The sequence below is a fragment of the Pezoporus flaviventris genome, unplaced genomic scaffold (assembly GCF_033815535.1).
Source record: "Pezoporus flaviventris isolate CSIRO_AGI_PZ_B2104156 unplaced genomic scaffold, CSIRO_AGI_Pfla_v1 ptg000107l, whole genome shotgun sequence".
Classification (NCBI taxonomy): domain Eukaryota; kingdom Metazoa; phylum Chordata; class Aves; order Psittaciformes; family Psittacidae; genus Pezoporus; species Pezoporus flaviventris.
The window spans coordinates 181,371-194,338 of NW_026892655.1; the positions used below are offsets into that span (position 1 = coordinate 181,371).

Consider the following 12,968-nt stretch of genomic DNA (forward strand, 5'->3'; position numbering starts at 1 on the left):
AGACAAAAACAGTCTTATTGGTAAAATACCGGTGCTTGCTCTAGTCCCTGGGGATATGAACATTCACAGAGACTGAAAAACAATAAATAGGTTTTTCAATTTCTTTATTTCATTTTAATGTATTAAGAAATGCAAATTGACACTTTGTGGTTATTTAAAAATCAGTTTTTACTGAAGTGAAGCTGCATTACATTTGAATGGTAGTTCAAGTACAGAAAAAAGGCACTGAATCAACGTTTGAATGCATTTTTTAAAAACAAATCTGTATGTGCTGGTACATAAGAAAAAAACAGATTGCTAAACTTTGGGTCACAATTAAACTAGCATCTTAGTGTATCATCTCTATCTGGTAAATTCCTTTTGGTTTGAGGGGGTGTCCATCAAGGTTTCAGAAATAGCAGCTCTCTTCTAAAAACTTCTCATTTATCCGTATGTTGAAAGTGTGAGAAAACTCAAGGCACCGGTTGATGAAGTGAGCTGTGTGAAAACACAAGGGAAAAGTTCTCCTCGTACATAGAGCCGAGCCTGTGACAGTCTCCAGTTTGCTTAGCACAGCAGTAGATTCTGTCCCGTGTTTTCATCTTATGACTCTTACCATCTTCGGTGCTTTGGAACTCCACCAGTGAGTGTTGTGTTGGTATTTTTGTGAAGTCTATTTAGATGATTTGAAAAGCTCTGGTAAACCCCTGCTAGAAGGCATTTGACTTTCTAGTTTTTACTGAGCAGATTTTTAAATGTAACTAAAAACCTAATACCTCAGTTTTTCTCTTTCTTAGAAGCAGGTACACACTGAGAGCATGCTGATTTGTTTTTATCAATGTATTTAGTCACTATGTAAGTAAACCCAAAATCTTGTACTTTGTAACTTACTGATTTTTATTAACACTCCCACACACACACAAAAAAAAAAGAAATTGAGATGTCATAGTTTGGCTTTTCAACCCTTCTGTTTTTTAGGGAGAATTGCATTGGATTCTTTATACAGGTCTGTCTTTTAGTTTTGATATCAGCTCCGTGACGTTCCAAGGCCATCTCCTTTCTGCTGGTGCCATTTACATTTTCTCCTCAAACTCCTTGACCTGAGAGGAGACCACCTTGCCATCAACCACCTCTTCAACGATTGTCTTGATCTTCTTAATTTTACTTGATTCTGGTAATGAATTTGAACAGAGAATTAATGCAATGCAGTCTCCATTGACAGAATAACATAGCTGTAATAATCCCAGCAATGAGAAAATAGATAAAGGCACCTTTTCAGTGCGCAGGTACAGTGAAGTCACCTTTTGAGGTACCTACAACATGAATGCTCTTCCTCTGAGCATCCTCTGTGTAACCCAAAATACTGTAGTGGACACTGTGTTGAATATCTCTCTATCCCTCCTGATAGTTTTGCTTGTTTAGCACAGAGCTGTAGGCCTAAAACCTAGGAATTGTCTTACCCTGGAATGGGTATGTTTGCTGTTAACCTGGATTTCTGTAATCCCTGTAGTTTATCAGTTCGTGGTTGATTCCACTGGTTCCACTGGTTGATTGTTTGCTCTGAAACTGTCTTGTTTTATTTATATCAGGCTACTTAGTTCCATAGCATTTCAACAGGCAGCCATTAAAAGATAAGGAAGTTGGTGTAACATACCTTTCTCAGCCTCTGCTGTAGATACATCCACTTGGAAATGTCTGTTCAAATAATAAATTAAAAAATATAAATAGATGGCACCTAGCATACTGCAGAAACCTCCTTGTACACATCCTGTGTGTTTGATCAGGACAGGTAATATCCTTTCATCAAGACATTTAACCAGGTGTTTAAATGAGCTTTCTCTGTTAAACTTGCTAAGTTTAAGTATAAGCTATAGGTGAACTTAATGTGCAGGCTTCTTTCTGCAGTGCTGTGACTTCAGCTCATGCAGATATAGCCAGAACAGGTTCACACTTCCACTGTCCGGGACTGCAGACAGTGTTTGCAGTGTTCTTTGCTGTCCCATGAACCTAAAGCGATAAGCAAAGTGCGAGTGTTTCCTCACCCGATGTCCTCTCCTTCCAGCAGCCGGCGGTACGTGGCGATCTCCATTTCCAGGCGAGTCTTGATGTCCAGCAGTACGCTGTACTCGTTATTCTGCCCCTCCATGTCAGCTCGGAGCTGCCTCAGTTGGGCCTCTAAATTGGCAACTGTTTCTTGTATTTGGGCTAGCTGATAACTGTAACGTGCTTCAGTTTCAGCCAGAGTGTCTTCTAAAGCCTTTTTCTACAGCCCAGGGAGAGAACAGAGATGTATTATTCAAGAGGATACATTTTTGTGTTAACATAACATTTGGATTGAAAAGCCTCTTGGTTTCTATATTTACCCATGTAGCAGTCTACTAAACACAGTACTTATTTCAAGTAAACTCTGCCATTTACCATGTTAAGCTGGGACTGTAGTTCCAGCTCCAGCCCCTGGAAGATCTGTCTCCGGTCAGTGACCTCTCTCCTCTGGGCTTGCAGCTGTTCAAAGTTGATCGCTACTTCCTGGTTCAGTTCTTCTGTCTGAAATGCAAAACCAGAGGGACTGCAAACCACACCTAGACATGGCTGGGGCTCTTGCTGATGTGTAGGTAATCGACCTTACCTGCTTTTCAAACCGTTCTTTGGCTTCTTGACGGTTCTTTTCTGCCATTTCTTCATATTGCTTTCTCATGTTTTCCATCATAGTTGCGAGATCTATGCCTGGAGCAGCATCCACCTCTACGTTAACTGAGCCCCCCACTTGTTTGCGCAGTCTGTCAACATCCTGCAGCAAGGAGGGTTGTATTAGCATAAGCCACAGGGAACTTTCTATCCGAATTTTGGAAGCTGATTATAATAGTGTCATAGGTCCATTCACAGGTATACTATTTGAATAGGTACGTACATTTTGATGTGCTAATCTGAAGCTGAATTCCACCATAAATGTACTATTCCTTCAGATTAACTGGGAAGATTTTCCTGTTCCTAGTGAGTCTGACCTTATTCATGCGCTTAAAACACATGTCTCCCTGACAGTGTTCAGCTGTCCTCACCTCCTCATGGTTCTTCTTAAGGAAAATCAGTTCTTCATTCATCCTTTCAATCTGGGACTCCAAGTCAGATATTGTCAAAGTCAAGTCATCACGGACGCGTAGCAGGCCGTTAATGTCACTCTCGACGCTTTGCCTGAGCAAGAGCTCATTCTCATACCTGTAAAATAAGGCTTGTTTTGTCAACATGAAAATGCAGCTGTTGGTGTAAATGAATCAGTAGCTACTGCACCCTTCCCTGTAAGTTTTTTCTTTTTCATGAATAAGAGAAGCATGAAAGAATTTATGAAATGATCATGGAACTTACTTCAGTCTAAAATCATCAGCAGCCAGTTTGGCATTATCAATCTCCAGAACAAGCCTTGCATTTTCCAGTTGTGCGGCAGCAATCTGAAAAGGGGTGGATGAAAAGCGATGAATCTTTGCACATAAATGCACACTTGATCCATTTCTGGAAATAAATACTGCATTTGGTCTTCATCTCGCTTAACTTTAGCTGTCTGTTAGTCCTCTAGGTTTAAGCTGAGTTCCCTCTGAAGTACATAGAAGGAATTAGGGTTCTCTAAAAGACAAATTATCCTGTCATAAATAGGTATATAAAACGGTTGGGATGAACTGGTTTTTGGAAGGGGTCTACCTTCAAAGGATAGGAAAAGGAACTGGTGAAAGGTGCAAGGGGAAGATTTAAGGAAGTTCTTTGGAAACACAGTCTGACAAAGTCTGATTCATTGGAATCACAGTCTGACTTCCTGTGGGGGTATTTCATTGTTTATAGCAGGAATTCACTATTTCAAGTAGTGAGCTCTCCTTTTTTCTGAGCCTTTGGCATTCTTTTCTAAAAAACCCCACTTCGGAATTGACAGGTGCTAAACTAGATTTAAATATGTAAATCCCACAAGGCAAATACAATTAGTTCATTTCCATTCAAAGAATTTCCCTGTATGAGATTGCTCACATCTGCAGGCATGTATCTGATATTATGGATTATGTAAAATCTGACACTAATTTGTATCTGAGCAAAGTAAAGCATTTGTTTTTCATAGTTGAGAGAGCTGCAGTTTGGGAACGTACATTCTCTACAGTAGATTATTATTTATCTAATAACTGTAATTCATTGATTTAAGGATGGCTGTGTGATATCTTACCTTATTCTGGAGCTCTTCAATGGTTTTGAAGTATGAGCTGTAGTCATGCCTTATGTCTGTGGTGTTCTTCTCATACCACTCCTTGATCTGCTTTTCAATCTGGGAGTTCGCCCTTTCTAGCGAGCGCACCTTTTCCAGGTACGAAGCCAAACGGTCATTTAGGTTTTGCATTGTTGATTTCTCATTGCCGGTGAGCAGCACATCATTGTCACTAATATTCAGCTGGAAGTTTCCCCCGAAGCCTTGCCCGTAGCTGGTGCTGCTGGCTATACGGGTGCCATAGCCGCCAGCCCCCCCATAGACACTGGGTGCCTGAATCCTTTGGATGGTTGTTTGCCGGGAGGTCAACCCACTGATGCTGGGTGCTGGGGGCTGATAGCGGCTGCTTGTACCCCACTGGGAGCTTCTGGTAGAGAACGCCATTGGGGTTCTTTGTCTTCTGAACTGGAACAGCTCAGTCAGCACAGAGAGCAGCTGCAGTGAAGAGCAGTGTGTGCTCTGTAAACCTTTATACTGTGTTGCAAAGAGGAAGCACAATAGTTACAAACCCCACCTCTGTTGACACACAATGCAACCGGTGTCAGCGCAGTCTATTGCCCCCACACTCCATATGAAGTACCGGGGTTTTCAGCTGTTCTCTGTGTTTGAGAAGAGCTCCCCAGGTAGTTTGGCTTGCTTTGTTATCATTTGGAATAACAGATAAAGCACAAATAAACTGTTGAATCATTTATAACAGTGTACCTGCAGCCATACCCTCTGTAGTCCTTTTGAACAAACAAGCTGATTCTTACACCCATCTGCGGTGTATGAAATCAAAATGAGAGTTGACTATATGTGACAAGAGACTTAAAATATTTATATGTGCAATTAAGAATATATTTCTGTTGAGTAAGAAACAGTTTGGGCCTCAGGATAGCCTAGGACAGTGTATAAATTACTAGAATGGAGGCATCTGTACCTACCACTTTAATTCATTTTCTAGCAGGCACAAGCCACTATTCAAACTGTAATTGGAAGGTGAATGCTGTAGTTGGCTTGCATTGAATATGCATTCATTTAGTATCAGAAAACTGTTACCAGATGAACTCTGGCTTTCAATACAGTTGAAATTAAGCAGAGAGATTATTGCTTTGTCTATAGATAAAGTAATAAGAACAGGAGTAGTTAAAATCTTCACTGCCCACTTTAATTCACGTATGAGCCACTGAGGGCCACAGAGCAATAGGAGGCGTTGAGATCAAGCTTTCAGCATAATGACTACCAGCCCTCCTGGAAGCCCAAGTTAGAGCAGAACAAGTTTCCATTGCACTGCCAGTACTTCAGTGTATCATTAATATCAGGTAGAACAATGAACACATATTGCTTGTACTGGTGAGCACAGCTGCTGTTCAACCTCGGGGCAAGGAAATTGGTGAGATACTAAGCTTTGGAGGCATTAAACTGTATACTGGAAGCATCCTCAGGTTTCTGAGAACACCTAACCTGGGATATTAAGGCAAAGAGTGAAGCTGTTGTACTTGGTTCTTCTGAGAACAGGCATCTGCCAGGCCAAAGTGATTAGGATTCAGGGCAGGACTTTACTGCAGCAGGATGCTGTGGATTGTCTGTGGACCTTGAACTTCTTTGGGTGTAACTGGTAATGAAAAACATTTATGACAGTTGAAACCAAAGTACACTAGTCATATCATTTGGCCTGTCACTATAGAAACTCAATCTTTGGTTCATTAAAAATACTCAGACTGAGTAAGAATTGGTCGTGTTAGTAGGGCAGAGTTTATACCTCTAGAGCTTCAAGAGGAATACAGCAAGAGATCTTGCTGCAGTTGCGTCTCTTGGCTCTGCATTTCACTGCCTACATCTCTGGCAGTGTTTCATGATAAAGTAAACATTCTTCTTTGTCTTTTTAATACTTAGTAAAATTACATTCCATGTTACCTGGATGGTATTTTTCCTAAAAATACCACTTGAAAGTTCCATTTTTTTAAATTATTTTTTTATTTTTTGTGAGCAAATAGCAAAGGTTATCAATGTTCATGTTTGCCTAGAAATGCAAACAGGTCAAGATTGGCTTTTGTGTGTGGGTCAAATTCCTAATCTGTGTATTCACAGCTATCTCAGCTCCGTATAGAGAAGCAACTGTGAAGTTTGAATAGCAAAAGCCATCTGTGTGTGTTGGTACCTTAGTGCAGATGCTTGAAATATACAGAAGCTGGATACTATTTAGAAATGTAAGACTAGCATGAAAATACAGTTTAGATTGACAGAGAAGTAAAATTCACTGATACTTAAACATTCCTTAAACTTTGTTCTAACTTCACCAGTACAGTGATCTGAATTGAAACGGAATCAGGATTAGGGCAGGCGTTTGCCTTGTGTTCTGGATCTGGTACTTTAGGTCAAGCTGAAACTTCAACAATTATTTTCCTTCCATAGTTCTCTTGACTATTAAGCAAAAGTGCTCCAGGTGAATGCAACTGGAAACACGGATCTCGTGTTGTGCAGACACCCAGGTTATTGCGCTGAATTTTCTTAGCGTTCTCCAAATTGTTAAGTGACAGTTTCTCTGGACTTAACATTTTGCGGATGCATCTGTTCTAAAAAATGAGCCAGAATATTTGTAAGAATATTATGAAGACCAGGATAGGCATCATTCACGCTAGAGGTGGGCTTTGCTCCTGGTTTGTTTTCTTATTTCAATAGTTTTTTTTCATGGAATATTGTGACGGGTTGTATAAATCACTGGTGACTGTAGGAGTGCACACCAGGGGCTGTACCTGTGCCAGTAGTTGGGAGCAAGGTAAGGCCCAGGTGGGCTGAGGGCAAGCGGCTCCTCACAGCTCCATCCTTGGGAGCAGCCACCAGCTCCATTGGAGGATGGACTATGCCCAGGTATTATCTGCAAGAACATGGGCTGCCTTCCTGTTACTGTTTTTAAATGATATTGGTTGTAACAGTAAGTTATTCAAATCGATGTTGAGCAATCTAAAAACGTCTGGTGTCTGCAGTTTTGGTCAGTGCTGAAGAAGTGCCGTTAACCCTTTGCTGGTGCTTTAGTTCAGCAGCACAGTTTCCAACTCACAACTGGGTTGTGCATGCTCTGCAGAGGACAACCCCTGACCATGTGTAATAACACTTCCTGTCAGTGACGTGCTTGGTGAATGGTTTGTGTGTACTGATAAAACATTCATGGCAACAGTAATCAATTGAAATATCACCTGTGAGACATAAGTTTACTGTGTCTTGGAGAGCAGCAAAAATAAGTCTTGAAGGGTTATGATAATATGTGCATGCCGTTTAATATTACTCACCTTCACTAACCAGTCATGGGTAACCAGACTTGAGAGCTCAAGGAAAAAAAGACACACCCGGCTTTGGTTCTGCATTTGGGCTGCCTTTAGGTGAAACATCGCTTGTCTTTTGGCTGACTGAAGGATTTAAATAAAGAAAAGCCTGAGTTCAGTCTTTAGTGATGATCCAGCCCAGAAGGGAAACCTGGTGACCACTTATATGTCACTATAACTGTGTTCTTGATCGCAGTTTAGATTTTGTGTCATAAGAATTTGAATCTGAAAGATCTCTGACAATACAGTCCTGAAGGGCTTCCACTGTACAGTGTCCAGTCAAGGAAGAGGAATTCCTTGTTCAATATTCCAGCCATATTTCAGTATTTAATACTTCTGTGTCTGAGAAATTCCCCTCCTCTTCTTAACTTACTTGTGAGAAGTTACTTCCTGATCTGTGCCAGACAAGTGGTTTACAGTCAAGGGAGCAGTTGTAAGATGAGCTTTCAGGGGAAAATCTGAGTGAATTTTTCATGTAGATATTATTTAAAATTATTATTTTTCGAAATGAGTGAAAAAATAAGTACTTAGGACAATCCTCCATCCCGAAAACAAACTTAAAATCAAATAGCATGATACTTGGAAGATGTGTTCCAGATCTTGGAGCGATGCATAAGGCAGGGGTTGGTTACATCCTTCCCCAGCCACAGGCTGAAAATAAAGTGAGGAGCTGCCTTTCCCGTCCCGGCTGCTCTTCTGCAGCAGGATCACATTTCAGTGCCAACAACAACAGCTCCAGGCCATACAAATGAACCTTCTCTTTTTCTCCCCTAAAAGGATCATTAGTATCAGCTCTAATACAATCTAACAGACTGCCAGGCAGATCTTTTCCCCTTGTAAAAGTTATGTGCAGCTGAGGGCTCAGTGGAATGAGAAAGCCAGCAAGCTGCAGAACATTCCAGCTTCCTGCTTTTCTCAGTTCTGTAATGTTGGAATAGCTCCGTATGCGTGAGAAAATATTACCTATTTATCTGGCTCAGTAAGCAAATAGGATTTTCATGGCCCTGTGCAAATATATGCACACACTGATAGCACAGCAGAGGAGGCAGTCACACACACTGATAGCACAGCAGAGGAGACAGTCACACGCACTCACGCACTGTCCTGCCTGTATTCACCTTTGTGTCCCATTTTCTTTTTGCTAGCTTTTCTAAAACCCAGACCTTGTGTGTTAGGGACCTGACTTGGGTCATGTCGGAACCCCCGAACCGGGAGAATCACTCCTTTTGTTTTCAAGGGTATATTTACAGGGTAAAATTGTCAGGGGGTTTTGCCTGGGCAGAAATACTGTCCCAGGTTCGGGATCTGTGTACCAAGTATCCAAACAGCAACAGGGCAAGAATGAAAACAGGCTGAAAATCCATCGCGGTACTGCCCTGGAGAAGGCTGTGCGCTTTTGGGAATGGCCATTACAGAAATACTTGAGCAGATTTCCAGTTGGACACTGTCCTAGGAGCCTCGCAGAGGGCACACGTACCGACAGGAGAGGACGCACCGCCGCGCTGCCCCGGTGTGTGTCCGCCCGGTTGTCACTAGAGGCCAGCACACGCCTTCGGAAGGAGTTCCGCGTTCCCATCTGCGTGGTGCCTGCTGCCGCGGGAGGCTCCGTGCCGGGGCCTGAGCGCGGTTAATGAAATTCACAGGTTACATAACAGGATTTCACATGTTACCCACTTTTCTGCGCCTGTATCCAGAAGAAAAATATTTTGCATAACTCCTGCGGCCAAATGTTTGAAGTAATATTTCTCTTCCCAGCCACGAGCTGTAATTACGGGAGTTCAGCCTTGTGTATGGCAGTGAGCTTGTAAGCAGTGGCAACAAGTCCTATACAGCTGTCTAAATCTTGAAAGCTGAATTTCTAAGGATGGGTATGTGCATTATCCCTTTGAATTATGCCCCTTCCTTTATGACTAATGCTTGAGTATCTTAATTTTTAGTGAGCAGTAAACTCTAGACATGAAAGAAAAGGTTTCTTTGGGTTTGTTTCTACTTTTTTTTTTTCCTGCATAGCAGCAATGTTATTTCCAGTGGAACGTGTAAACTCACAGAATGTCTTGGTAGCTGAATTGCTTCCAGTGTGTTTGTTTTATGCATTTCATGCTTTAATGTCTTGTGTGTGTGCTGCAGGGCTGAGCCGGCACGGGGACTTTGTCTCTAAGAGCAGCAGACTATGAGTGTCTGCTCCAGAGAAGCACTGTGGAGTTGTCAGCTACTGCAGCTGGTTTGTTCCTCCTTCTTTTCCCTGCCTGCACCAAATAATTATTCCTCTCAACTCGAATACGTGTTTCTCAAATGATATTCCTCATTTTCATTGCTTTCTATAGGGCCTAATAACAGCCTATCAAATGTCCTTTTGACTTGTCCTTAGGATGTTGGAAAGCAAAAAACAATTACCCCTGAAGTCTAGATAGTTATTGAAAGTGCCTTCGCCACAGCTGATGTTATGATTTTATGCCTTTAAGCTTCTGATGCATATTCAGACTTTCAAAAGGCAAATTAATATGTCCAGAAGGAGCAGCCATGCACCTGCTTTACCATTAGGTCATGTCTAGTGCTATGAGCTGCTGTCACAGGGGCAGCAGACTGTAAGATGTTGATGCTTCTGTTTAATACAGTATTTGGGCAAACATTTTTTTATGCCAGCCCCTGGATGTGTGGCTTAAGAGGCTCATTTCATTGTGGTCATACAGTTAAAAGTACCTCAGAATCCGGATTGAGAAGGAATGAAAAAACGGACTGAGGAAGGAATTCTGAGGAAGCAATGCATACTGAAAATTCACGTGTCATTTCAGAGTCAGAAGTACGAGTACAGTCAATAGTAAAGATGCTTTTGGCGCATAAGTCTGAACATGAGGAGGATGGGGGGTGCAAGCCTCTCAAGCCTTATTCTTCCCTTGCTTCGCTGTTTATAGATCCTTCCCTTTTCTAAATGATTCATCCACAGGACCAGGCATCTCCCAGCAAAACTGTAGAAACCTTTATAGGTCAGGGTGTGGACATTGTGAAATGTTTTACCGGCTCTTCTACCTGTTCTCTCTCCTTCAATAATAGCATGTGAACAGTGGTTTTAGCAGTGCTATAAATGCTGGATTCTCTTTTCTTCTTTCTGAAACGACTTCATTAACTCTGCACCTGGATTAACAAGGCAGCAGAAAGCAGAAATTTTGCATTCTACAGAAATGTCTTGTTCATAAATAAGAAAGAAACCTGCCAGTGTGTGGCCACATCACCAGGAGGAATGTGTGATTAATAGCACAAACCACTGTGGCATTACCTCATTGCAGACTTCTTCCAGGGGATCAACAATTCACTTACCAAAGCTGCGTATTGTAATATAGCTTAATAAGTTTTACCATTTCTACAAGTGAAATGAGCTCTGACTCATACATGTCCTGGAGTGCAGTCAAGTCTGTTATAAATCACCTTGGAGGATTATTTAGTGCAGGACTTCCTTAAATGGCAGGTGAAACTACAAGCAGTGATTTGTGAATGCGGATGGTTTCAGCCTCCTTTTATAGACTGTGAGCTCCTGTGGCTTGTTAGTTTGCAGGAGTATTGTTACATCATTCCTTTAGACTGAGAAAGGACATTCTCTTCTCTTGATGTTTTTTTGTTATCCTATTCCATTTATGGGAAATGGTATACATTCACCTTAAGCGGGTTGTTTTGTGTGATACTTCAGACTTTTAGAACTGCAGTTTCTTTGGGTCTGGGTCAGTCACTGCCTTGATGTTGAAACAGCACTTCTGTGTATATTTAATACTGAAGTAGAATAAATCCCAGCTACTGGAGAGCTGGGAATACTGCAAGAATTAATGAAACTATTTTTCAAGCAATACAGATTCACACTCCTTAAGGTTTCCTTTCCTTCAAGACGCTGATCTGAGACAAACAGAAGGGAACATGTACGCCACTTCTTTTTTAAAGTCCTGCAAACAGTACAGCATCACCAAAGGCACCCAGGCCCAGTGTTCCGTATGGACTGATGAGTAGGGCTATTGGCACATGTACATTGAAGAACATCATCAGTGTGCAGCGTCTTGCCCAGCATTACATGCTGGAAATGAATCCATCAAGTTCTCTCTACCTGCCATCAGGTACAGAAAGCATTGCAGTAACTAGAGAACGGCTATGGGGAAGTTATATTATCTAATAGCTGGGTAAGTAGAAGCTGTGAAGTGATGAAGTCTCATTTAGTCGCTATCAGTGACTTTCTCTGCAGCCTTGAGCAACTTGTGTCATCTCTTTTCCAGTTTCTCAAGCAATAAAATGGGAATGATAATATTACCCCCCTTCATTATCTCCCTAACTTCATCTCTCGGCATGTTATGAGAATAGAATGGTACCAGTGCATGCAAGTGGTAACTATAAGTATCATTAGTTATTATGTAGGGTGCAGACATACCCTAATACATTTAGAAAAGCATAGCTTATCTGCCAGAACACAAGTTCGGAAATACTGAATAATCACTGGATACAGGGGAACATATGGCAGGGGACGTGGTATCAAAAACTGGAACAGAAAGGAAATCGCAGTTCTACAGAGTACTCTAAAGCCATGACAAATCCCCCAGAAATAACCCACTTTTGCCACAGAATACTGCTTTTATTTAGAAACCAGAATGTAGTGTAACTAGTGCATGTATGCCTAAGGACTGCCTGGTTTACTTCGTGTGTTAGAGCTATGGCCCTGTACTGGCGTTTGTAAACAGAGCAGACAGCAAGGTCAGTGTGAGCTGTGCTGGTCTGACCATTACAGAATGCACCGGCACAGGGGTGACAGGAGGTTAAAGCCATCGGGGAAGTGGTGTGGAAGGGGAATTCTGCTACAGCTTGGCCAGTGCCATTGGGAGTGTAGCCAGACCTAACACCGGAGTGTGCAGCATCTCTACCACTGTGTGAGGGGACACCAGGGCATGAGTAAAGGCAGTGCATTGCTCAGGAATGTTAACGAAGGACGGGTGTGTTCTATAAAGTATGTCCTTTTTTTGTTTTTCCTTCTTTCCTTGTAGTTTAGCACGAGCAGAACCTAGCACAAAGCAGAGATACTTCCCTTTGATTTGGAAATAATACTAATTACTTGTATCACAGCGCTAGGGTTATGCTGTGTAAACGTGATAAGGGAATACAGCTTTAAATAACAGAGAAAACAGTTCAAGAAAACCTGGGCATATTTTGTCCAGATGCTGCGAACACCAGGTCTGGCTTGTTGAATCTGGTAAGCCATAAGGAAGGACATTGTTAATTAGCCAAGAGTTACTAATCCTGTACTACGAGTTTTACCCAATTTAAAGAAACCATTAGGTAATCCATTCAATGCTTTTGGGATCTCTTTGTGCAACAAGGGTGGAGAGTTGGGGGGGGGGGGGGACGACAAAGGGGAATCCTGAGCTGGTCCTAACATGCCGGTAGGAAAACATTGTATCACGGAGATGGACTTTGTTTGTAAT

General features: G+C 41.9%; 1 protein-coding gene across 1 annotated transcript; it reads right to left on the bottom strand.

Moving 5' to 3' along the window:
* Positions 1 to 694: 694 nt before the first annotated feature.
* On the bottom strand, positions 695 to 6,155 carry LOC133281878 (keratin, type I cytoskeletal 20-like). The gene is made up of 8 exons (XM_061477746.1): positions 4,178 to 6,155; positions 3,340 to 3,422; positions 3,036 to 3,192; positions 2,606 to 2,767; positions 2,398 to 2,523; positions 2,022 to 2,242; positions 1,634 to 1,674; positions 695 to 1,150 (listed from the first exon to the last, which is right to left on the bottom strand). Exons 1-8 carry the CDS (start codon positions 4,598 to 4,600, stop codon positions 1,053 to 1,055), a joined length of 1,311 nt encoding a protein of 436 aa, XP_061333730.1. The 5' UTR covers positions 4,601 to 6,155; the 3' UTR covers positions 695 to 1,052.
* Between the last annotated feature and the right edge of the window lie 6,813 nt (positions 6,156 to 12,968).

What these genes read in the sequence shown, in the direction of transcription:
- LOC133281878 (XM_061477746.1), bottom strand. Translation starts at nt 4,600, where the DNA reads ATGGCGTTCTCTACCAGAAGCTCCCAGTGGGGTACAAGCAGCCGCTAT. An exon ending in TTGAAGAGCTCCAGAATAAG is followed by an intron (nt 3,423 to 4,177) that starts GTAAGATATCAC and finishes ACCCCTTTTCAG; the next exon opens with ATTGCTGCCGCACAACTGGA. An exon ending in TTAAGAAGAACCATGAGGAG is followed by an intron (nt 2,768 to 3,035) that starts GTGAGGACAGCT and finishes TCCTTGCTGCAG; the next exon opens with GATGTTGACAGACTGCGCAA.